Here is an 18624-nt window from a genome sequence, read left to right as displayed (position 1 = left end):
GTAATGTAGTGGCAACTGTAGTGTTCATATTGATAACAATAGTAATGACAGCTAATAACATTAATAAGAATCATTGTTAATTATAGTACATTTTTAGCAGGTTTAGCAGCAGGTGTTAAACAGGATCATGGGGGCAGTAGGTGGTTTGCAGTTGCAGGTCCAGACTCTACAGCTCTGAGGGCGGGAGGACCTGCAGAGAGTAACAGGGAGGAGATGGAGAAGGAGAAGGGAAAGAAAGAGGCACGCAGCCTGGGCGCTTCATGTGCTTGAGGGAAAAAGCAAACGGTTAGAATGATGCAGATTCAGAAAATTTACAGTGATCTTGTCGGCAGAACATCTTGGACTATACTATATTGAGTTTACTGGTTTATTGAGACTGAGGCCCACCCGCCAGTGGTAGGATGGCAACAGGTACAAAGAGTTTGTAAATGAATAGGAAGCTAACTGAAAGTTAAGATATAAAAATACATTTTAAGTTTAGATTTGAAATCTGAACAGAGTCAGACAGTCTGATGTCAGCAGGGAGGTTGTTCCAGAGCAGAGGGGCCTGATGGGAAAAGGCTCTGCAGCCAGCAGACGTCTTTTTAACTCTGGGAACAGACAGGAGCCCTAAATTCTGGAAAACAGAGAGCACAAGATGGATTCTAGGGTTTATGAAGATCAGACAGGTGTAAGGTTCAAAATTAAGTCCTTTTAGAACCTTATATGCCATCAAAAGCACCTTAAAGCCTAATCTGATATGAACAGGAAGCCAATGAAGGGAGGATAAAATCTGTGTAATATGGTCAAATATTCTGGCTTTAGTAACAGTTCTAGCTGCAGTATTCTGAACCATTTGAAGGCTTTTAATACAAGCACGTGGCAGGCCAGAAAACAAAATGTGACAATAATCAAGTCTTGATTGACTGTCAGACTATGATAAATAACACAGTTATCAAGCGTTAATGTCAACTGATCAAACTGGTGTCTCTGTCAGGTCGGGCCAACGACCAGCATCTCGTTTTTTGTCTGAATTTAGGAGCAAAAATTTATGAGCCATCCAGCTTTTCACAGCAGACAAACAGACCTCTAAATTCGTACTCCATGTTTCACAGCAGCGTATGTCGATATAGTGTTATTATAGGAGATGCGCTGTGTTCTGTCAGATAAGTAGGACTTTAACCAGGTGAGGTCCAGGCCAGAAAAACAGAATTTGCTTTCAAGTCGGTCTAAGAGAATACAATGATCTGTAGTATCATAAGCTGCACTGAGATCTGGTAAGAGGAGCACAGAGGTGGAGTCCGAACCCATGGAGATCAGAGGATCATTTACTACTTTAGTGAGCGCTGTCTCAGCGGAGGGACAGGCCCTGAAGGCAGACTGGAATGGTTCAAACTGATTGTTATTAGACATTAGAAAGTACTGGAGGGTGTTTTTTTAAAACAGTTGGGAGAGATTATGTCAAATTCTCTTTATAACATAGAAAGGACACATTATCATTAAAACAGAAACAAACAAAAATGAAAAAATATCTTCTTAATTTCAATGAATATTTTGACTTCATTTGGAGTCTTGTCTCATTCAGCCCAGTAACTTTTTGGATCTGAACGATCATCTTAAAACGTTGAGATCCTTCTCCTTGAAGGTGAAGGTGGCCCTGGGTCTCAGCCATGCCCCTGATGTTTACTAGTCTTGGAAACACAACTGAATACTGTTAGTCATAGGCTATTTGATGACAACTGCGTGCACTTTGGGGCGCAGGATGCACCTCTTGGCTCATGTGATCGCTGATGGAGCGGGGAAAACGATCCACGGCTGGGATGGGCCAGCTCTGCGACGCGCTCTGGTGATTGGAGATTGGGAGTTTGACAAGCTTGTTAATTCCGCCCTTCAACACGACACGCCTCCTCTGTGACACAGGAGCATGGCCGAGAGCTACAAATGAGGGATGCAGGGTGAAGAGTTTAAAAAAAAAGTTGTGCGGCTGTTTCTCATCTCAAACGAGCAGATCACACGCGAGGAGGAATTATTTATGACTTAAATGGCGGAGGAACTGCTTCTGGAAAACAATGCAAAAAACAGCGCGGTGAGTGTTCAGTTAACACTCCGTAGGAAATGTCTATAGGCTTTATGGAAATGTGACAAAGATGCATAATCAGTTGTTGTTTTCAAATGGTCACACTATATGACATCTTTCATTTAGCGCTTTTTTAGTCACATAGTTTTAAATGATCCAACTTTGACATTTCATATCAATATACACAGTGTATTAGAACCAATCACAGTGGTTCAGGTTCATTGTTTGTAGAAGATGCTGCCTTGGACTCTATGGCATGGAAAAGTTTGAGAGGATGTCCAAAAGTCACACATCCAAAACAGCCTTGCAGTTAACCTATTGAAAACAAGCCAGCAAAACGATGAACTAACATGACTGAAGACTTGCAGTAAAACTCTTGAACATTGTTAGTCAGAGCTTTGACCAAAGTGATGTAACATGTGAAGAGCTGCACATCTGACAGATAATAAGGCTAAATTGATGTTGACTGGGCAGCATTGTCTGCCATGGGCTATTTTCACGTGTAGTCGTCTAACTCTCTCCATCAGGCTAAATTAGGTTTCTTTAAGGCATCTGTGCTGTCATTGTTCAGTCAGAGCAGAGGCTTCCTGCTCTGTATGACTCTTTAACATCCGACATGTTCATATCATTCATTTGACTCAGAATAAGCACAGGTATGTAAAGATCTGGGGTTTTGTAAACCTTTATTCCATCACAGTGAGAGACGTTGTTACGGGTGGGGATATTATGTGGTCATTTCTGTCAGTCTGAAGGTATGGACATTCAGAAACACACTATAATCCTGACGCCGACCTTCTGCCTTGGAGGTCAGCTAAGCTCAATGTGCTGGAATTTAGGATGGCAGCCAAGAGGGTAGCTCCAGGCCATTCCTAATGAAAATACAGTAGACCTCCTCTGAGCAGGGCTCATATGACTTTGGATATTTATGTGATGTTTAAGATTTGTATGCCCCCCCCCTTGCCGTGTTGAGGCTCATTTAGGGCTTGAATAGTAAATCTGGTCATTTGATTGGTCTCAGCTCTTCAAAGTGCTTCTCTCAGAACGAAATGTGTTTATGATAAAATCCAGGAGCAGGCTAATGGGATCTGGCCTGTGTCCAGCTTTGGGTTTGTTTCACTTCTTCTGATTCAGTCACATGTTGCTCGGTGCCTGCACTGCTCTGTTGCAAAGTCCAAAGCTTACAGACTTATATGCAACATATACCGTTATATGATGCTGTTAAAAATACTCAAACAGAACGAGCTAATCCCTGTAGAGGCTAAACACAAGTCTAGAAAATGAGAAAGGGCATGACATTTTTTCTTTAGCATTAAACTGGGCCATAACAGCTCTTTTCCATAGAACTCCTTTTTGTTTAGTTTGTATGTGAAAATCCACTGACCATGTTAAATATAGGCCTACACACACAAACTTAATACCTGAGATCTGAATCACCTGATGTGATCTCATTTTAAATGAAAACTCAGGGTTACTTTTTCCATTGCTTTAAATGTTGCTTTGAGGCAGCAGGACATTTTTGTACTTATTCCTTCTTATTTCTCTCCTCATCTTTTCCTCAGCATCTCACAAAGTCACTGCTGGCGGTGGCCTTGCTGGCTTCCCTCGGCAGCTCCATGCTCTACGGCTACAATTTGGCAGTGGTCAACTCTCCTGCACAGGTTTGTGTCACTAAAACATCATCAACATCATCATCATCATCATCATCATGATAATCATCATTCTCATTGCTGTCATCATCATTGACCCAAGCATTTTTACGCTTTTTCTTCGAGCATCAGTAATCCAAGTATGAATGAACACTGGGGTGAAAGTGGATGACAGGTCTTTCCAAAGTTTAATCTGCCCTTTTAAATGTTAGTGGACAAAGTAAAGATCAGATTGTATTTCATTGTCATGTGGAGTCATGTGGACCTCGCCGTGTCATCGATGTTCTGTCGTTTTTACCCATCATGTGCTCTTTTGCTGCACCTCTGATGTTAGATTTGTTGCAGTGCAGTGGCTAAACTCTGAACCATTCCTGTTTGGCCATGGATGGTCCCACACTGAACCATGTGAGCTTCAGGGTCACATCTTCTGCTGGAGTGTGTAATGCTCTGAGGAGGCAGTTACATGGAAAGAACTGCATCCGCTGCTTTGGGCCTGGTTGGCACATGATTCATCACGTTCAAACTTACACTCATCTCACACTCTCTTTTTCACTGTCTGTCTTTATCTGATTGGAGGATCTTTGAAATATTTCTGCACTTCTGTTTGTTCAAAAACATGGAGAACCCTGGTGCACTGTGTGTTGCTTTCAACCCATTCACTATCCCCAGGTTGCCGTAGGTCAGGCATTGACTGCCATGGTGTCATTTTTCATGCCAACATCGTGTGGCACCCAAAATACAGGAAAATTTATACTTTACACACAGTGGCTGTAAAGAAATAATAAGACAAGAGTTTTCCAAGAGTTAGATTAAAAGGCTGATACCACTTTCATATCTATCTATAGAGTCATGAGGTGATTATCTTAGTTCAGATTAGCATGAAGACTGAAAGCAAGGGGTAGCAGCTAGCCTGTCTCTGTAGGAAGTAAAACATCTTTAAAACTCATTTATTAACTGTTTAATCTTTACACAAACAAAAATGTAAAAATTACCATTTGAGGTTTTGAGTTATTTGCTATAACTATTTCTTGGCATGGCTAATGTCAGATGACACAGCTAACTCTTTCTCACTCCTTCTTAAGCCAAATTAAGCTAACCGCCTCCAAGATCCAGCTCCATATTTGACGCACACACACATAGCAGTGGTGTTGATCTTCTCAGTTTATTTTTCTGCACGTGAATAAGCGTATTTCCCTAAACGTCTGACTGTTCCTTTCATAAAGCTAGGCTTATCCCCCCCAGCAGTGTAGCCATCAGAAATAGCTGCGGCTGAAAAACCATATCCTAGTTAAAATTGAGACAATTGCTTTGTGTCACACATAATCCGAATAATCTACTGCTGATATGGGGAGATCAAATCTTTAACCATGGTCCGTGTGACTTCAGTGCTCTTTGTAGGGTTCACTGCGTGCTGTGCTGTGTGCTCCAAATCAAATCTTAGGTCTGGCATAAGAGTCAGTTAGTGGGGAGGTGAGTGAAAATAGTTTTTCATTGGATACCTCAAAACCTAATGATGTGGCTTTGTGTGTCATAGTAATCAGATTACATTTTCAGAGAGCTAAACTTTCCTCAGCTGTTTATTTTAGATTATGGCCATGGCAAAAGAGGAGCAATTTAGGGTTTGAGTGCCAATACAACAATGTGCTTTTCAATCTTTGAAATCATTGTTCAATAAACCTCAATTGAAATTTATTGGCCTTGTAATTTAATTTTGGCTTAAAGGTTGATGCTGGATTTGTGTTCGGCAAAAAGCAGATAAGCGAAAGTCAAAGCCAGGTCATAAGAAGTTTCATAGTTTCCACTTTGTCTCCTCTTCTCTGTCCCTTTCTTCTTCTGAGAAAATCTTTAATACGAATTGATATCATGACTTATCACTCGGGCTATTGTTTCAACAAACTTCGATACAGCTCATATGATCTCAAAGTACAAAGAGGTAGTAAAAGGGGTTGTTACAAACATTCAGTGGAAGTCAGATGATCATATGTGAATTTCTCCTTGTTGTTTATGAACTCTTCTCGATTTTTGTTACTGTGTCACATGTGTGCCAGTGATGTCTCTAGACCTACAGGGCTCTATTTTTGTGCAGGAACATTGCATAAAGTGCAGGGTTGCACCACCTCTCCTGCCCTTTCTTTGCCATGAGGGATAGGTGCACTGACAATCCAGCGAGGGATGCACCAGATCGACCTTTTCCCTCTTGATACTGGTTATGATAACTAAACTTGACACCAGTGCTCTCTTCTTTCCCCACAATCAAAAATCTGCATTTCTCACCGTATGAAACTGAGTGACTGGCAAAAATGTGGAAGGTGTGAAGATAAAGTATAACTGCACATCACTTCTGAATCATGGCGATGAGCTACTATTTCTGCACTGACATAAAGTGATACTGCAATAAATGCACAGAGCAGAGGAGAAAACAATGGGGCTCCCGCTGTGAGAATACCACTTGAGTAAGAGGAAATGGCAAATATTGATAAATAAGGCAAGATTATGCACAAGAGATTGCTCAAAATTCAGTTGGTAGTTGAACAGTGACTAAGAAACATTTTTAACGTGGATTGATTATGTCTGGCTGATACCTGATCAGTGTAATAAGATTGATATTCCTGCCAATACCGCTATCCAGCCTATTGGATCTGTGCTTGCCCAAATCCAGCAGCACACTGCAACCGTGTTTTGCATCATACACTGCTGATCTAATTGAACAAGGTCATACATATCATAGCCTTCTTTAACCTCTTTTATGTATGTTATGCTCATGAGTTTCACTTTGATACATTCTTCAATCAGTAAACCCATCTAAATGGAAATATTTGGCAACAAGGCCGTCAAGGCTGAGTAAAGATGATGGTCTTCCTTTAAAACAGCAGGTATGTGTACATTCTGTAGATCACACCCACCAGATCCACTGGTTAACATGATTAAGTCTTGTTCTGCCAAGATAATATTTATGAATATTAACCTGTTCAGTCATATTTCCTCACTGTTTTAGAAACCAATACAAATATATTAATGAGTATTAATACTAAAACCAACCTTTATTTTTCTCTCGTTTCACTTTTTTGATGTTTCCCTCACAGAGTATGAATGAATTGTGTCTCTTGAGATAAATTAGATTTAATGTAATGGATTCTCCAACCCAGTCTGATCTCAGTGGAGTCTTCACTGTCAGATAAACCTGAAAGAAATCTGATGGATATTGTTGTTGGCCCTTACAATACATTTTTGTCACACCATAGGGATAACCACTTTCATTTTTATCATGCATGCAGTTTATGACCTCTTTCTCATCAAATTTGATTTGACTTTGACGGTGGGGGCTTGATCAACTTCCTGTCGCATGAAGATGTCTGCATCTCTTCATCCCATCCCCCAGTGCAGCTTCCACCCAGTGCTGTGGAAATGGCAAGACTAATGATGACATTTAGATGTGTGACACTGTGGGAAATAATTAATGATGTGGTCGTTTAAAATTGCATTAGTTACTATTACTATTTTTACTATGTGCTCCAGGTCTATTGGAGTGATGGACATACTGCAATGGCTATAGGTTAGAATTAAATCTGGAATACTGTTTTTTTTTTTTTTTTTTTGATTTTTTTTTTTTTTTTGTTTGTTTGATTATTTGTTTTTATATGTCTGTCTTTTGTAAAGGCAAAATAGGATTTTTCAGAAAAACATAATAGGATAATTGGGAGAGAGAATAATATCATGCAATTCCATGTGTATATTATTATAAATGTAGTTATCTATTCTCCTGCTGGACAATGTAAAATAACTTAATTCATGTATTCTTTCTTCCACCAGTTCATCAAAGACTTCTACAATGAGACGATGGTAGAAATCTACGACTGGGCTCCAGATGAGGAGCACCTCACCGTCTTGTACTCCCTCACTGTGTCGATCTTTGCTATTGGTGGGATGACGGGGGCCCTGCTGGTGGGCAAACTTGTTACCAGATTTGGACGGTTAGTGTGTGTGGATCATTTTTGTGTATATAACTCATGCCCAATGCATGCTTGTGTTTGTAAAATACCACCAGCCTGTACCTCTGGCATTTCTAAGCATCTTATTGATTAAGGAAGTTGAGTGCAGAGGGATCACTGTGTGTCCAAACAGGAAAGGGACGCTGGTGAGATCCAGTGCGCTGGTGTTTATAGGAGGAGCTTTGATGGGCTTCAGTAGATGGTGCAAGATGCCTGCGATGGTCATCTTTGGGCGCTTCATCACGGGAGTACACTCAGGTATTCATCCAGACAATGAAACAGAAACTTGAAGCAATTTAAGCAACGTTCATTGTAGATAAAGTTGTATTTTCATCAAAGGAAAGATACACTTGAGTGCTGCTTATATTTGCCTGTTAATCACACTTCCCTTCAACAGGTATCGCTCTCAGTGTGGTGCCGATGTATCTTGGTGAGATTGCTCCCAAGAACCTGCGAGGCTTCCTGGGCCTTGTTCCCAGCATCCACATCTGTCTTGGGGTCTTCATCGCTCAGGTCCTGGGGCTCCATGAACTGTTGGGAAAGGTACTGAAATCATGGAGTTTGACCTCTGGTTGTGATTTTGAGGCTCAGACATAAGCTCAGGCAGATAGTCAAAGAAAGTTCAATCTCGTCCTGTTCTTGCCTCAAGCCAAGAGATTGTGATCCAGATATGAGCAGCAGCGTGAGGGCTACAAACAAAGCACTATAAGACAAGAGAAACATCTGATGTGTATGCGTAAGTTGCATCATACAATATGTGAAAGGGCTGTTCTACAGTTAGATTAATAGAGCGATTATTTATGTAACGTGACCAGCTGGCCCTCCAGCTTTACCCTGCTCGCTTTCATGTTTTTTTTTTTTTAACAGTATGTGGTGGAACTTGATCAGGTGATACTCTTTCCATCTGCCCACTTACAATGTATCAGATAGAGAAGAAGGAGGAGTGCCAATGTGTGGACCAGCTGCACAGAAAAATAAAGCAAAAACAGACAAGGACTTTTCTGCCACTCCCTGCTCCTTGGTTCATCCCACTTGGAGAGGCTTTTAGACCTTTTTTTTTTACGTTGTAGAGATGATAAGTGAAATAGTGAAAGCTGCTTGTTGTTACTTTTTGTAAGGTGTTGTATTTTCTTTCCATACAGGAAGAGCACTGGCCTCTGCTCCTGTCCCTGGTGGTGTTTCCTACAATGGTCCAGCTGATGCTGTTGCCGTGGTTTCCAGAGAGTCCACGGTACCTGTTGATAGAGAAGGGAAATGTGCACGCCACTATCGCAGGTTAGAAAATGGATTCTTCTTCTTTCCTAAATTAGTTTTTTTTATGTTTGATTACATAGATAGATACATAGATGGATAGATACATAGATAGATAGATAGATAGATAGATAGATGTCTCCTAGGGGAAATTCATGTGTCCATTAGATCATTGTGGATAATAATAATGACAGTTAATAATAAATAAACAATAATAATTAGATGAGTCCACTTCCTTTGGCTGAGGTGTTCTACAGCCTGATGGCAGTGGGAACAAAGGATCTCCTGATCCTCTCTGTCCTGCAGTGAGATGAGACGTTTGCTGCAGCTGTAGCTGCTTCTCTGTCCTGCCAGAATGTTGTGGAGAGGATGGTTGGTATTGTCCAAGATGGCCTCCATCTTACATTGCATGCGTCTCTCCACAACAGTCCTGAGTGAGTCCAGACTCCTGCCAAGCACAGACCCAGCCTTTTTTACCAGCTTGTCCAGTCTCCTTGTGTTCATGTCGGACTGCAGCATAAAGAAGTACACTGGCCAACACTGACTGATAAAACATGTGCAGCATTTCACTGCAGACGTCAAAGAACCTGAGCCTCCTGAGGAAAAAGAGCCGGCTCTGCCCCTTCAGGTAGATGGCTTTCGAGTTCAGGGACCAGTCCAGTTTACTGTCCAGGTGCACACCTAGGTATTTATAAGTGTGCACCACCTCAATGTCCTTCATTGCCATTCACTGAACGCCATCATCAGATCCCTGTACTCCTCTTCCTGCCCATTCCTGATACGCACCACAATAGCTGTGTCATCTGAGTATTTCTGGATGTGGCAGGACTCAGAGTTGTATTTAAAGTCCACTGTACACAGGGTGAACAGGAACGGAGCCAGAACAGTTCCCTGTGGAGCCCCAGTGCTGCTCATCACTGTCCCTGAGAAACAGTTACCCTGCCTGACGTACTGTGGTTGTCTTGTCAGGTAATCCACAATCCAGGACGTGAAACAGGGATCCACCACCATCCCTTCCAGCTTGTCTTTAAGAATGGAGGGTTGGATGGTGTTAAACGCACTTGAAAAATCAAAGAACATAATCCTCATGTAACCACCTGGCTCATCCAAATAAGAACGGGCCCGGTGGAGTAAATGAGTAAAGACTGTGTTATACTGTGTCTTAACAAGATTCGGGTTACTCTCTATTCTTTAAAATGATCACCAAAGATTATGACATAAAGTTACATGTTGATTGTTATTGTCGTCTTTATTGTCACATCTTAAAAGCAGTTCTTTCTTTCTCTAGCCCTAAAATGGTACCGTCCTAAAGGAAACATCCAGGCAGAAGTTGAGGAGATGCAGGAAGAGCAACGGTCTTTGTCTTCTATCCAGACCATCTCTGTCAGGGGCCTGCTCATGGACCGCTGTGTCCGCTGGCAGGTCATCACCATTATGGTGGTCAACATTGGCATGCAGCTGTCTGGAATTGATGCGGTACGTGGAAGAAGCGTTGTGGGCCTGTTGCCTTTTCTGTGTGTGTGTGTGTGTGTGTGTGTGTGTGTGTGTGTCAGTGCTCACATTTTGGATGTGCAAAGACTGTGGAGTTATCATAAGAGAGTGAGAGCCCCTATTGCTACAGTTCCCAGCTGTGCTCCTCCCATCTGCACCTCCTCCTGTTCATACATCACAGTCCCACATGCAGCCACTGAGTGACTAAGCAGGGGGCAACAGCACCACGCTTCATTATCTCCTGGTCCTCTCTCTCAGTGTTACCCCACATAAGAAGGTCCACCCATTCACACATAAAGTCAAACACATCTTTGTACTCATTGCTCCAAGTGGATGGAAGCTCTAGGCGTGCTGGCTCACATGCTAGTATCATTTCCCAGCGGGTGTACACCCTGCGGAGTCTCACGATCCCAGCTGTTCCAGACAGGAACACTGGAAGGCTTCAAACGTGCAGAAGAACCCATGTGTGCAATAGATCTGTACATGGCACATGCAACATTAGATATTTCAGGACAACTTAAGGTATAAATGTATGCTTTTCTTACAACCTTGGGTATTTATAACTTTATTTTGTACAAACCATTTCAAAAAGAAATAAGACAACCATGTTACTAGATGGTGTTTGCAAAAAACAAGCAACAACAAAAAAAGATTTTTTCAAAATATTTGTATCACCGATTTTTTTCATTATTTTGGGGACCTGCAAAGCTGGAACTACTCGACCTTAGACAGAATCTTGAAAGAACTATTACACCTCCGTTTGCCTGTCCATCAACGTCTGTTTTCCAGCAAGATTTTTTAAATTAACAGACAACACTTAAACAGAGTACATACAACATTATAACATTTTTTTCATCCTGAGTCCTTTTGTTTGCCAGCCAAACAATATTAAGAAGTGGAGGGTATCGTACATTTAACTTCATAAAGTGAAGGTCAATTCTCAATTCAAAAGACAAGAACTTGTATGTCTGTTTAGGAAGCTGACTGAGTAGTTAGACCACTGTGAATTTTCTCCTGGTCCTGGAGGAGTTGACCTGTTTTTACTTGTTTGTTATTGCTAGCAGGAGAAGGAGGCACTGTGGATGCGCAGGGTGCTGACACAGATGCTACAGGCCCTTTGATTCCAAAACATTGAAATCATTTTCAGTGTTTCAGGGTTTGTTGTACTCTTGGCATGAAGTGAAACTTATTCAAGTTGGCTTTGAACTAATACATTTGCACTTGGTCCCCTCTCCTGTCACGTTTGCTGACATGAGAGTGGTATATCTGCACTTTTGCAGAGGATTTTGCCCTTTTGTTCTTAAATTATCTGTGATACAATTTAAACAGTCTGGTGAAATGAGACACTGTCAAAGATAAGATGGTTCTCTCGTCCCTCTCCATCTGTTTCTTTCAGGCAGAAAATGGGAAGCTGGTGGGAAATGAAGGAGTTAAGTCAAGTATCACACATAAAGGCAATGGTGCTAATTGCAGATAGATTCTGCAATGAAAAAGTGGAAAAACAAAGCAGGGTACTTGTTTTGCAGGCCAGTCTCTCAGACAGGGTGAGGAGCATAAGTCATCCTGGACGACCTTAGAGTTGAGTTGCTGATTCTTTGAATTTAGAGGATTCATCCAGACGGGTGCAGAGTGCCTTTAAGGTTCCTCCCCGTGTAATTGGGAAAAGACTTTGATGTAGACACAGATGGACAAAAGGGACTACACCAGTCAGCTGACCTAGAAACAGCTTGGGTTCGGCCTGGGAGAGCTGGACGAAGAAAATGTGCCAGGCCTGCTCTGCTTACCTTGCTGCCACAACAAAACCTATCTAGAATAAGCCTCTGGATGGATGGATGGATGGATGGATGGATGAAGAGGACAGTATAGACAGTCAAACAGCAGTCAGATAAGTCCTTAGAGTCACCAGTGCTTTATTGGTTGAGCCTTTGATGCTTTTTCTGCAAGAACTGTTTGTATAAATGCAAAATGCCTGTTTTATAGAAACAACATGGGATTTCAATTTAGTGAGGAAGAACTAACCCTGTGGTATATATACTCATAGTCTTTTTCACATGTTCAGAACAGTCCAACGGGTCCCAGCTCTTTTAACTTTTTCTAATTGTTTGTGTATGTGTCTAGTTTTTGATAGGTCTGTGTTTGCATATGTGCTGCAATGGTGATGAAATATCTATGTATGGTTACTAAATCAACGAGACAGCATTTAACTGCACCGATCATGATCTTGTCCACACCTCATCAATGATGGATGTTGCATCAGCAAAGTGTGATTAATGAGAATACACAAATTAATTTCAAGGGGAGCACTTGTCAGGAGTCCATACTGATGAAACGCTGTATCTCAAATGCATGAGTGATGGTCGGCCTGATGATAATGATCACTATGATGAATCACATGGAAACACCAAACAAGCAGAGCGACTTTGTGGCTCCTTGAGAAAAAGAAAAAAAAAAAAGACAAACTTTAAGTATCAAAGCATCTGTCTGAGTCTGTGTGTTTGTGTATCTGTCAGTGGTCCGATGTTTTCATCCTGTTAATATACTTCATGTCACTGTCAATTTCAGATTTGGTTTTACACAAATGACATATTTAGGAACGCAGGAATCCCGGACCCTTACATCCAGTACACAACAGTGGGAACTGGTGCCATTGAGGTCATCTCTGGGGTGCTGGGGGTGAGTAGATATTATTACACTTTACACACACCAAGAATGACATTATTATATCTGTATATATGTATTTTATATAGTGCTTCAACAACTAATCAATTAACGGATTAGTTGATTTACAGAAAATTGTCGTGTGTATCGTAGAAAGATTCAAGTATTTAATCGCCAAACTTTCTGAAATGTGAGAATTTGCTTCTTCTAAGTTTTTTTTATAACTGTGCATTGAACATCTTCAGGTTTTAGAGCTTTGATCAGAAAAGAACAAAACATTTGACAACGCCATTTTAAGACGGATCAGTCATGTAGTCATGAACAATCAGATACTGATTGATTACGTTTTTATGGTATTTTATTGTATATTTGTTTATGGTTTTGATTGTTCTTTAGATGTTTTCTATTGTGTTGTGTACATTTGTATAAAGGCTCATATAAAGTAGTGCGTTGCAAGATAGATTAGATTATTAATGCTGTAGTATGTGGCACCTGGTCAACATTAAATAAATAAAAGTTATAGTGATGTGATATGTAATATCATTGACTTAATAAGATTTTAATTTCTCTTTTTTTAACTTCATTTATTTATTTATTTATCACATTAACATCATTGTAATATAAATCAGCCAGATTTAGGCAAAGAGCTAATGATTGACCTGTATGTGGCACACAGGACTTCAGGTGTGTGTATCTGTGTACTAGTAAACATGAAACAGGCTGAAACAAATGCTCAGAGCATAAGACTGTCTCTTCTTTTTGGATGATGTCTAATACTGCCAGCCAATCACAACAGGTCCTGCCTCTTTGTCGGTTTTTCAGTGTTTCACTATCGAGCGCGTGGGCAGAAGACCTCTGATGATTGGCGGCTTCCTCTTCATGGGACTCTGCTGTGTTGGGATCACTATGTCCGTCCTCTTCCAGGTACAGTGTCATCTAATGTCCTGCTGGTGAAGGAATATATTATATTAGCTTGCAGATTGTGGCGTAGGGCACAGAGTGCAATGTTTTTAATGGGGCTAAGGACATTAACAAATTTACATAATTTCCACAAACTAAAATCTAATGTGTCTAATTTATGAATGGTTTCCCTTAAAACCCACTCAGTCAACATTTTTGTTTACTCAATTTGTGTTTTTAATTTTATTTATTTAGCATAAAAACATCTTCAAAAATAAAATGGCAGACATTTACCAAATATCTTCTCTTCAGTAAACAGCTGAGTGACATTGGGAAACCCCTCTTGACTTAAAAATAACAGTACAGACAAGAAAGTAATTATGTAATTTGGTAAATGTCAGAAGCCCCACATGGTACTAATCATGCCGCTCATATGTTACATTATAGTCAGAATAAACAAGTATAGTAAAATGAATAATTAAAAAAGAAAACTACAAATTGTTTACTAATGTTTACAACTCATGACTTCAGACTCATGACTCATGTTTGACCAATTACAGGCGCAGTTGGCCATCATGCGCTACATCAGTGTGGGCTGCGTAGTTGGGATCATCGCTGGCTTCTGCATAGGTCCAGGTAAACATCTTAGTTCATCTCACCTGAAGACTCTTTCAAAACCACACAGGACAGTACATTTGGATGGTCCTGTGTCTAAGGTAACACTGCTCCCTGGTGGACGCTCGCACAATAGCAGGCGCCGAACCTTAATCCCAGCATCTCTCCCTCCCCTCTCCTCCTCCTGACTGTGAAGAGATATTGTATTTCATTAGTCTTGTAAATTAGGAAATTATAACTGCCACACTACATCCATTCCCACAGCCATTTGTACTCTGGATGAGTTGAGTGAAGTGAATTAAGAGGCAATAGTTTACAACATCGGGAGCTACGTTGAGTGGACCTGCGAGGAAGATGAATTAGAACGAATCTGGTTTACATAGCATCATCCGTCAAGCCGGCAAAATCTATACTTCGGCACACGGACGAGGATTTCTGTTGCTGCAATTAGACTTTTAATGGCTCATTGTTCGTAAGCTAGCCGTGATGAATATGATTTGCTTCACACAAAACCGTGCATGCACAATGACACCCCCCCATACATACCACAGATGTTGACAAATTATGGCCTAGTTATTGGCTTGATGATATTAAACCTTCCTCTATGCAATTATCATGCACAGATAATGAGGATATCATTCAGAAAGCTCATCATTAGAGCTTTTACTAATGTATATTTCTCCTTCATAGCTTTTACGTCTAACAATGAAGAATTGTGTGTTTAAAGCTAAGACAACATCTCATAGATCCTATATATCAAACTAATGAATTGCACAAGTCCGGGCTAAGCTATTCTGTTTCTTGTGGTACATAGTTGGAGTTTTGCCAGTTTAACAAACATCTTCCCTCTCTTGTCAATCTGTGATCGCTGAGTAATAATGAACACATAATGAAGTACATGCAGAAAAAGGAGTGTAATATAATAGCACTGGGGCTTGAGGAATGTTTATCATTTCTGTTCGTGTTCTGTTTATTTTGAATGACTGCCAAAGAATAGTCCTGAGTGGGAATATTGATAAACTAATTGATGAATGAAGACGCTGATGTTAATTTCACAACACCCAATAGATTCATACAACTGTGCTGAGTGATTAAATGTGATTTGTATCGTGACGGCTTGATAGGATGCCTAGTTAGATCAAACCAATGGATGAACCGGTTGAGAATGTTGCTATTGTCAAAATAATAATCTTAAAATAATAAGTTTTTGTCTCCTCTGCATAGCTGGTGTGCCATTCCTGATCACTGCAGAGCTGTTTAAGCAGTCGCACAGACCGGCTGCCTACACTGTGGCCGGTTGCCTCAACTGGTTGTCTAACTTCACCATCGGCTTCGTCTTTCCCTTCCTCGAGGTCAGAGCAAACTTGTATTCTACCTTCAGTTCCGTTCACTGACAGTGAAAGTCAAATTGTTTTTCTCAGAAGGCATTTTACATTAATGCATATGAACTTTGGCATACGATTTTAAAAACAAAGATTTAGTTTGTTTCATTCTTTAGCCTTGCCGGCTTTTCGCTTCATGTGATTTTGGATCCAGGGTCTGTTGTGGCTCCACTTGCCGTGTCAGACACAGGGCAATAATGATACGGGCTGTCTGGTTTAGTCTGAATAGAAGTGACTCCCCAAATACCAATAAAATTACCAATTAAAATCGCAACCTTGCTGTCCTTCACTGTCCTCAGTGTTGTTCCAGGCGAACAAACGAAAAGGACAATGATCTGTCCTGTGGGAAGTGACGATGTACCACATATGACCACAGAGCTTAAAAACACGTGGGTTTTTAATCTTTCTGTTTTAATGTCACAGAAAATATGTAAAAAAAAAAAAAGAAAAAAGAAAAAGAAGAGCTTCAGAGCTGTCACAGGCTCACAGTTTCCCCTTGCCTCTGGTCTCTGTGCAAAGCGAGGCTAAACATCCTGTCCTGGACCATCTCTGTACTGAAACTGATAACAATTTGCACACCTGACTGTGGCTTTGATAGCAAGAGTAAACAAAGCCTTGTTCTTGTGTTATGTTTTTACATTGTGTAAGTCTAACCAGGGGCGTTTCTAGGAGTTGATCATTGTCTGTGGCTAAGCCCAGACCACGTGGAGCTAAGGTCAGGGTGTGTGTGTGCACAGAGCTCCTGTGTAACGAATGGAAATACGTGGCCTTGAAAACTTGTAGCAAGAGTTCATCAAGGTCAAAAAACTGTAAAACTGAGAGACGAAGACCTTTAGAGTAAATTATATAACAATCAGGGCCTCCACACCATATATGAAATATGTCATTCACTAGCTGAGGAGGAAAGTTGCTGTCTGCTGGTTTGTTCCTATTCCTATTGGATGTGAGAGGAAACATTGTGGGACTTTTTGTAGAAAGTTCATACATCGGATCCGACGTTTTCATTCCATAGGCCTTTTTCACAGCAGACCTTTCATCTTTCATTCGTCATAGTAGGAAGGACACAGCTGTTACTGATAACGTTAAGGATGGCTCTTAATGTTTCCAGAGATGACGTCGTCAGGCACAGTAGTCAGGGGCTGCTTAGCTAACATTTGTCAATAAATTAGTGGTTATCAAATCTAGGGGCACTGTTTCTAGTGGGGACCCAATAAACAGATCCTTATAATATTCCATCAATCAATGGTTTTAGCAGTGGCTCAAACATCTATGTGTAATGTGGAAGATGACACTTGTAATGAAAAGGCAGGCAGATGTTTTTTTTGTTTTTTAACATGCCTTCACATGAATGGTAGATGTTGAACCGCCTCTGTTGGGTGTGTTTGCTAACACGTGAGGTATACCGCCTTTATAAGGAAGTAAAATGTTAATGTTGTGTTTACAGCTTCTTCACCAAGTAGCCAAAAGAAATCAATTAGCTTTACATTGCTGAGCCCCTGGCCTCGGATATAATCCATTAGATTAATCTATTAATCTGTTGTTTGTATAAAACTAACATTAACCTATTTTTCATGTTCTCAAATTCATGTTAATCTGCTTCTATTTGCTTATATTAACCTCAGCGTTGCCTGTCAATGTCTATGGATCTTATTTTTGTCTCCTAAGAATCAATTGTTTTGAGGTGGAAACGATCAGCTAACTTTAGCACAATGGCTCCATATTTGTCTCCTTTTGCTTCTCTTGGACACTTTGTAAAGAGAGTCAGAAGAGCAATTATTTTATTTGATCAAGTAATTGTATCATAGTTTTAATCACAGTTGCCACTGTGTGTCCTCCCACTACAGATGGCTACAGGTCCTTACTGTTACCTGATCTTCTGCGTGATCTGCTTTGGAGTGGCTCTCTACACCATCTTCATCATTCCTGAGACCAAGAACAAAACCTTTATGGAGATCAGCCAGATGTTCGCCGCCAAGAACAACATACTTGAAGAGGAGTTGACTCCCAACGGTCATTTGAAATTGGCAATGATGAACGGCTACGGAACCGTTGGCCAACATGATGAAAAGTGAGAGCCCAAGCGGGAGGTGGACCTACATGTTCGTGATGGTTTCTTCTCGTAGTATGACAAAGGTAAAAGGAGGAACTGTGGCCACAGGGAGATCTGCTGCGTCACGAGAAAACTACAAAGACCAGTGCACACATATGGAGGTATCATACACAAACACACAAAATGAAAGATGGGCTTATTCTTAACAGTCATCACTTGCTACACACACACCATAAATCCTGTTTTTTAACAGTTAATTTCTAGTCAAAGTGTAGCTCCTGTACATTATGTGAGGTAGAAGTCACACAGTCGTGCGTTTCAAATCAACCATCAAGGACATTTTAATCCATTTCTCTGCATCTTACTGCGTTTTTATATGAGCTGAGTTGGTTTCTCACAGCGCTCTCAGAAGTTTTAATCTCTGTATTAGTTTTCACTTCTTCCGCAACACATCCCATGATCACTCTATTGTTCATATTCGGTGATGAGTGACTTCCTTTTGTTACCCGATACAGAGTGAATATACGTATTCAGTGACACAACAATAACTCTTGAGGCAGTGCTTCCTTCAGCATATATCGAGGGA

The 18624-nt window shown here is 40.7% G+C and overlaps 1 protein-coding gene across 1 annotated transcript; it reads left to right on the top strand.

Moving 5' to 3' along the window:
- Window positions 1-1982: 1982 nt before the first annotated feature.
- On the top strand, window positions 1983-18060 carry LOC111229381 (solute carrier family 2, facilitated glucose transporter member 5-like). The gene is made up of 12 exons (XM_022755697.1): window positions 1983-2065; window positions 3616-3714; window positions 7513-7673; window positions 7825-7949; window positions 8089-8234; window positions 8834-8966; window positions 10231-10418; window positions 12996-13106; window positions 13914-14015; window positions 14552-14627; window positions 15831-15958; window positions 17833-18060. The coding sequence occupies exons 1-12, from the start codon at window positions 2021-2023 to the stop codon at window positions 18058-18060; spliced, it is 1542 nt and encodes a 513-aa protein (XP_022611418.1). The 5' UTR covers window positions 1983-2020.
- The last annotated feature ends 564 nt before the right edge of the window (window positions 18061-18624 follow it).

This window comes from Seriola dumerili, unplaced genomic scaffold, assembly GCF_002260705.1.
Source record: "Seriola dumerili isolate Sdu_G_001 unplaced genomic scaffold, Sdu_1.0 BDQW01000230.1, whole genome shotgun sequence".
Taxonomy (NCBI): Eukaryota; Metazoa; Chordata; class Actinopteri; order Carangiformes; family Carangidae; genus Seriola; species Seriola dumerili.
Note: the sequence above shows the minus strand (reverse complement) of the source record. Positions and strands in the feature narration are given on the sequence as shown.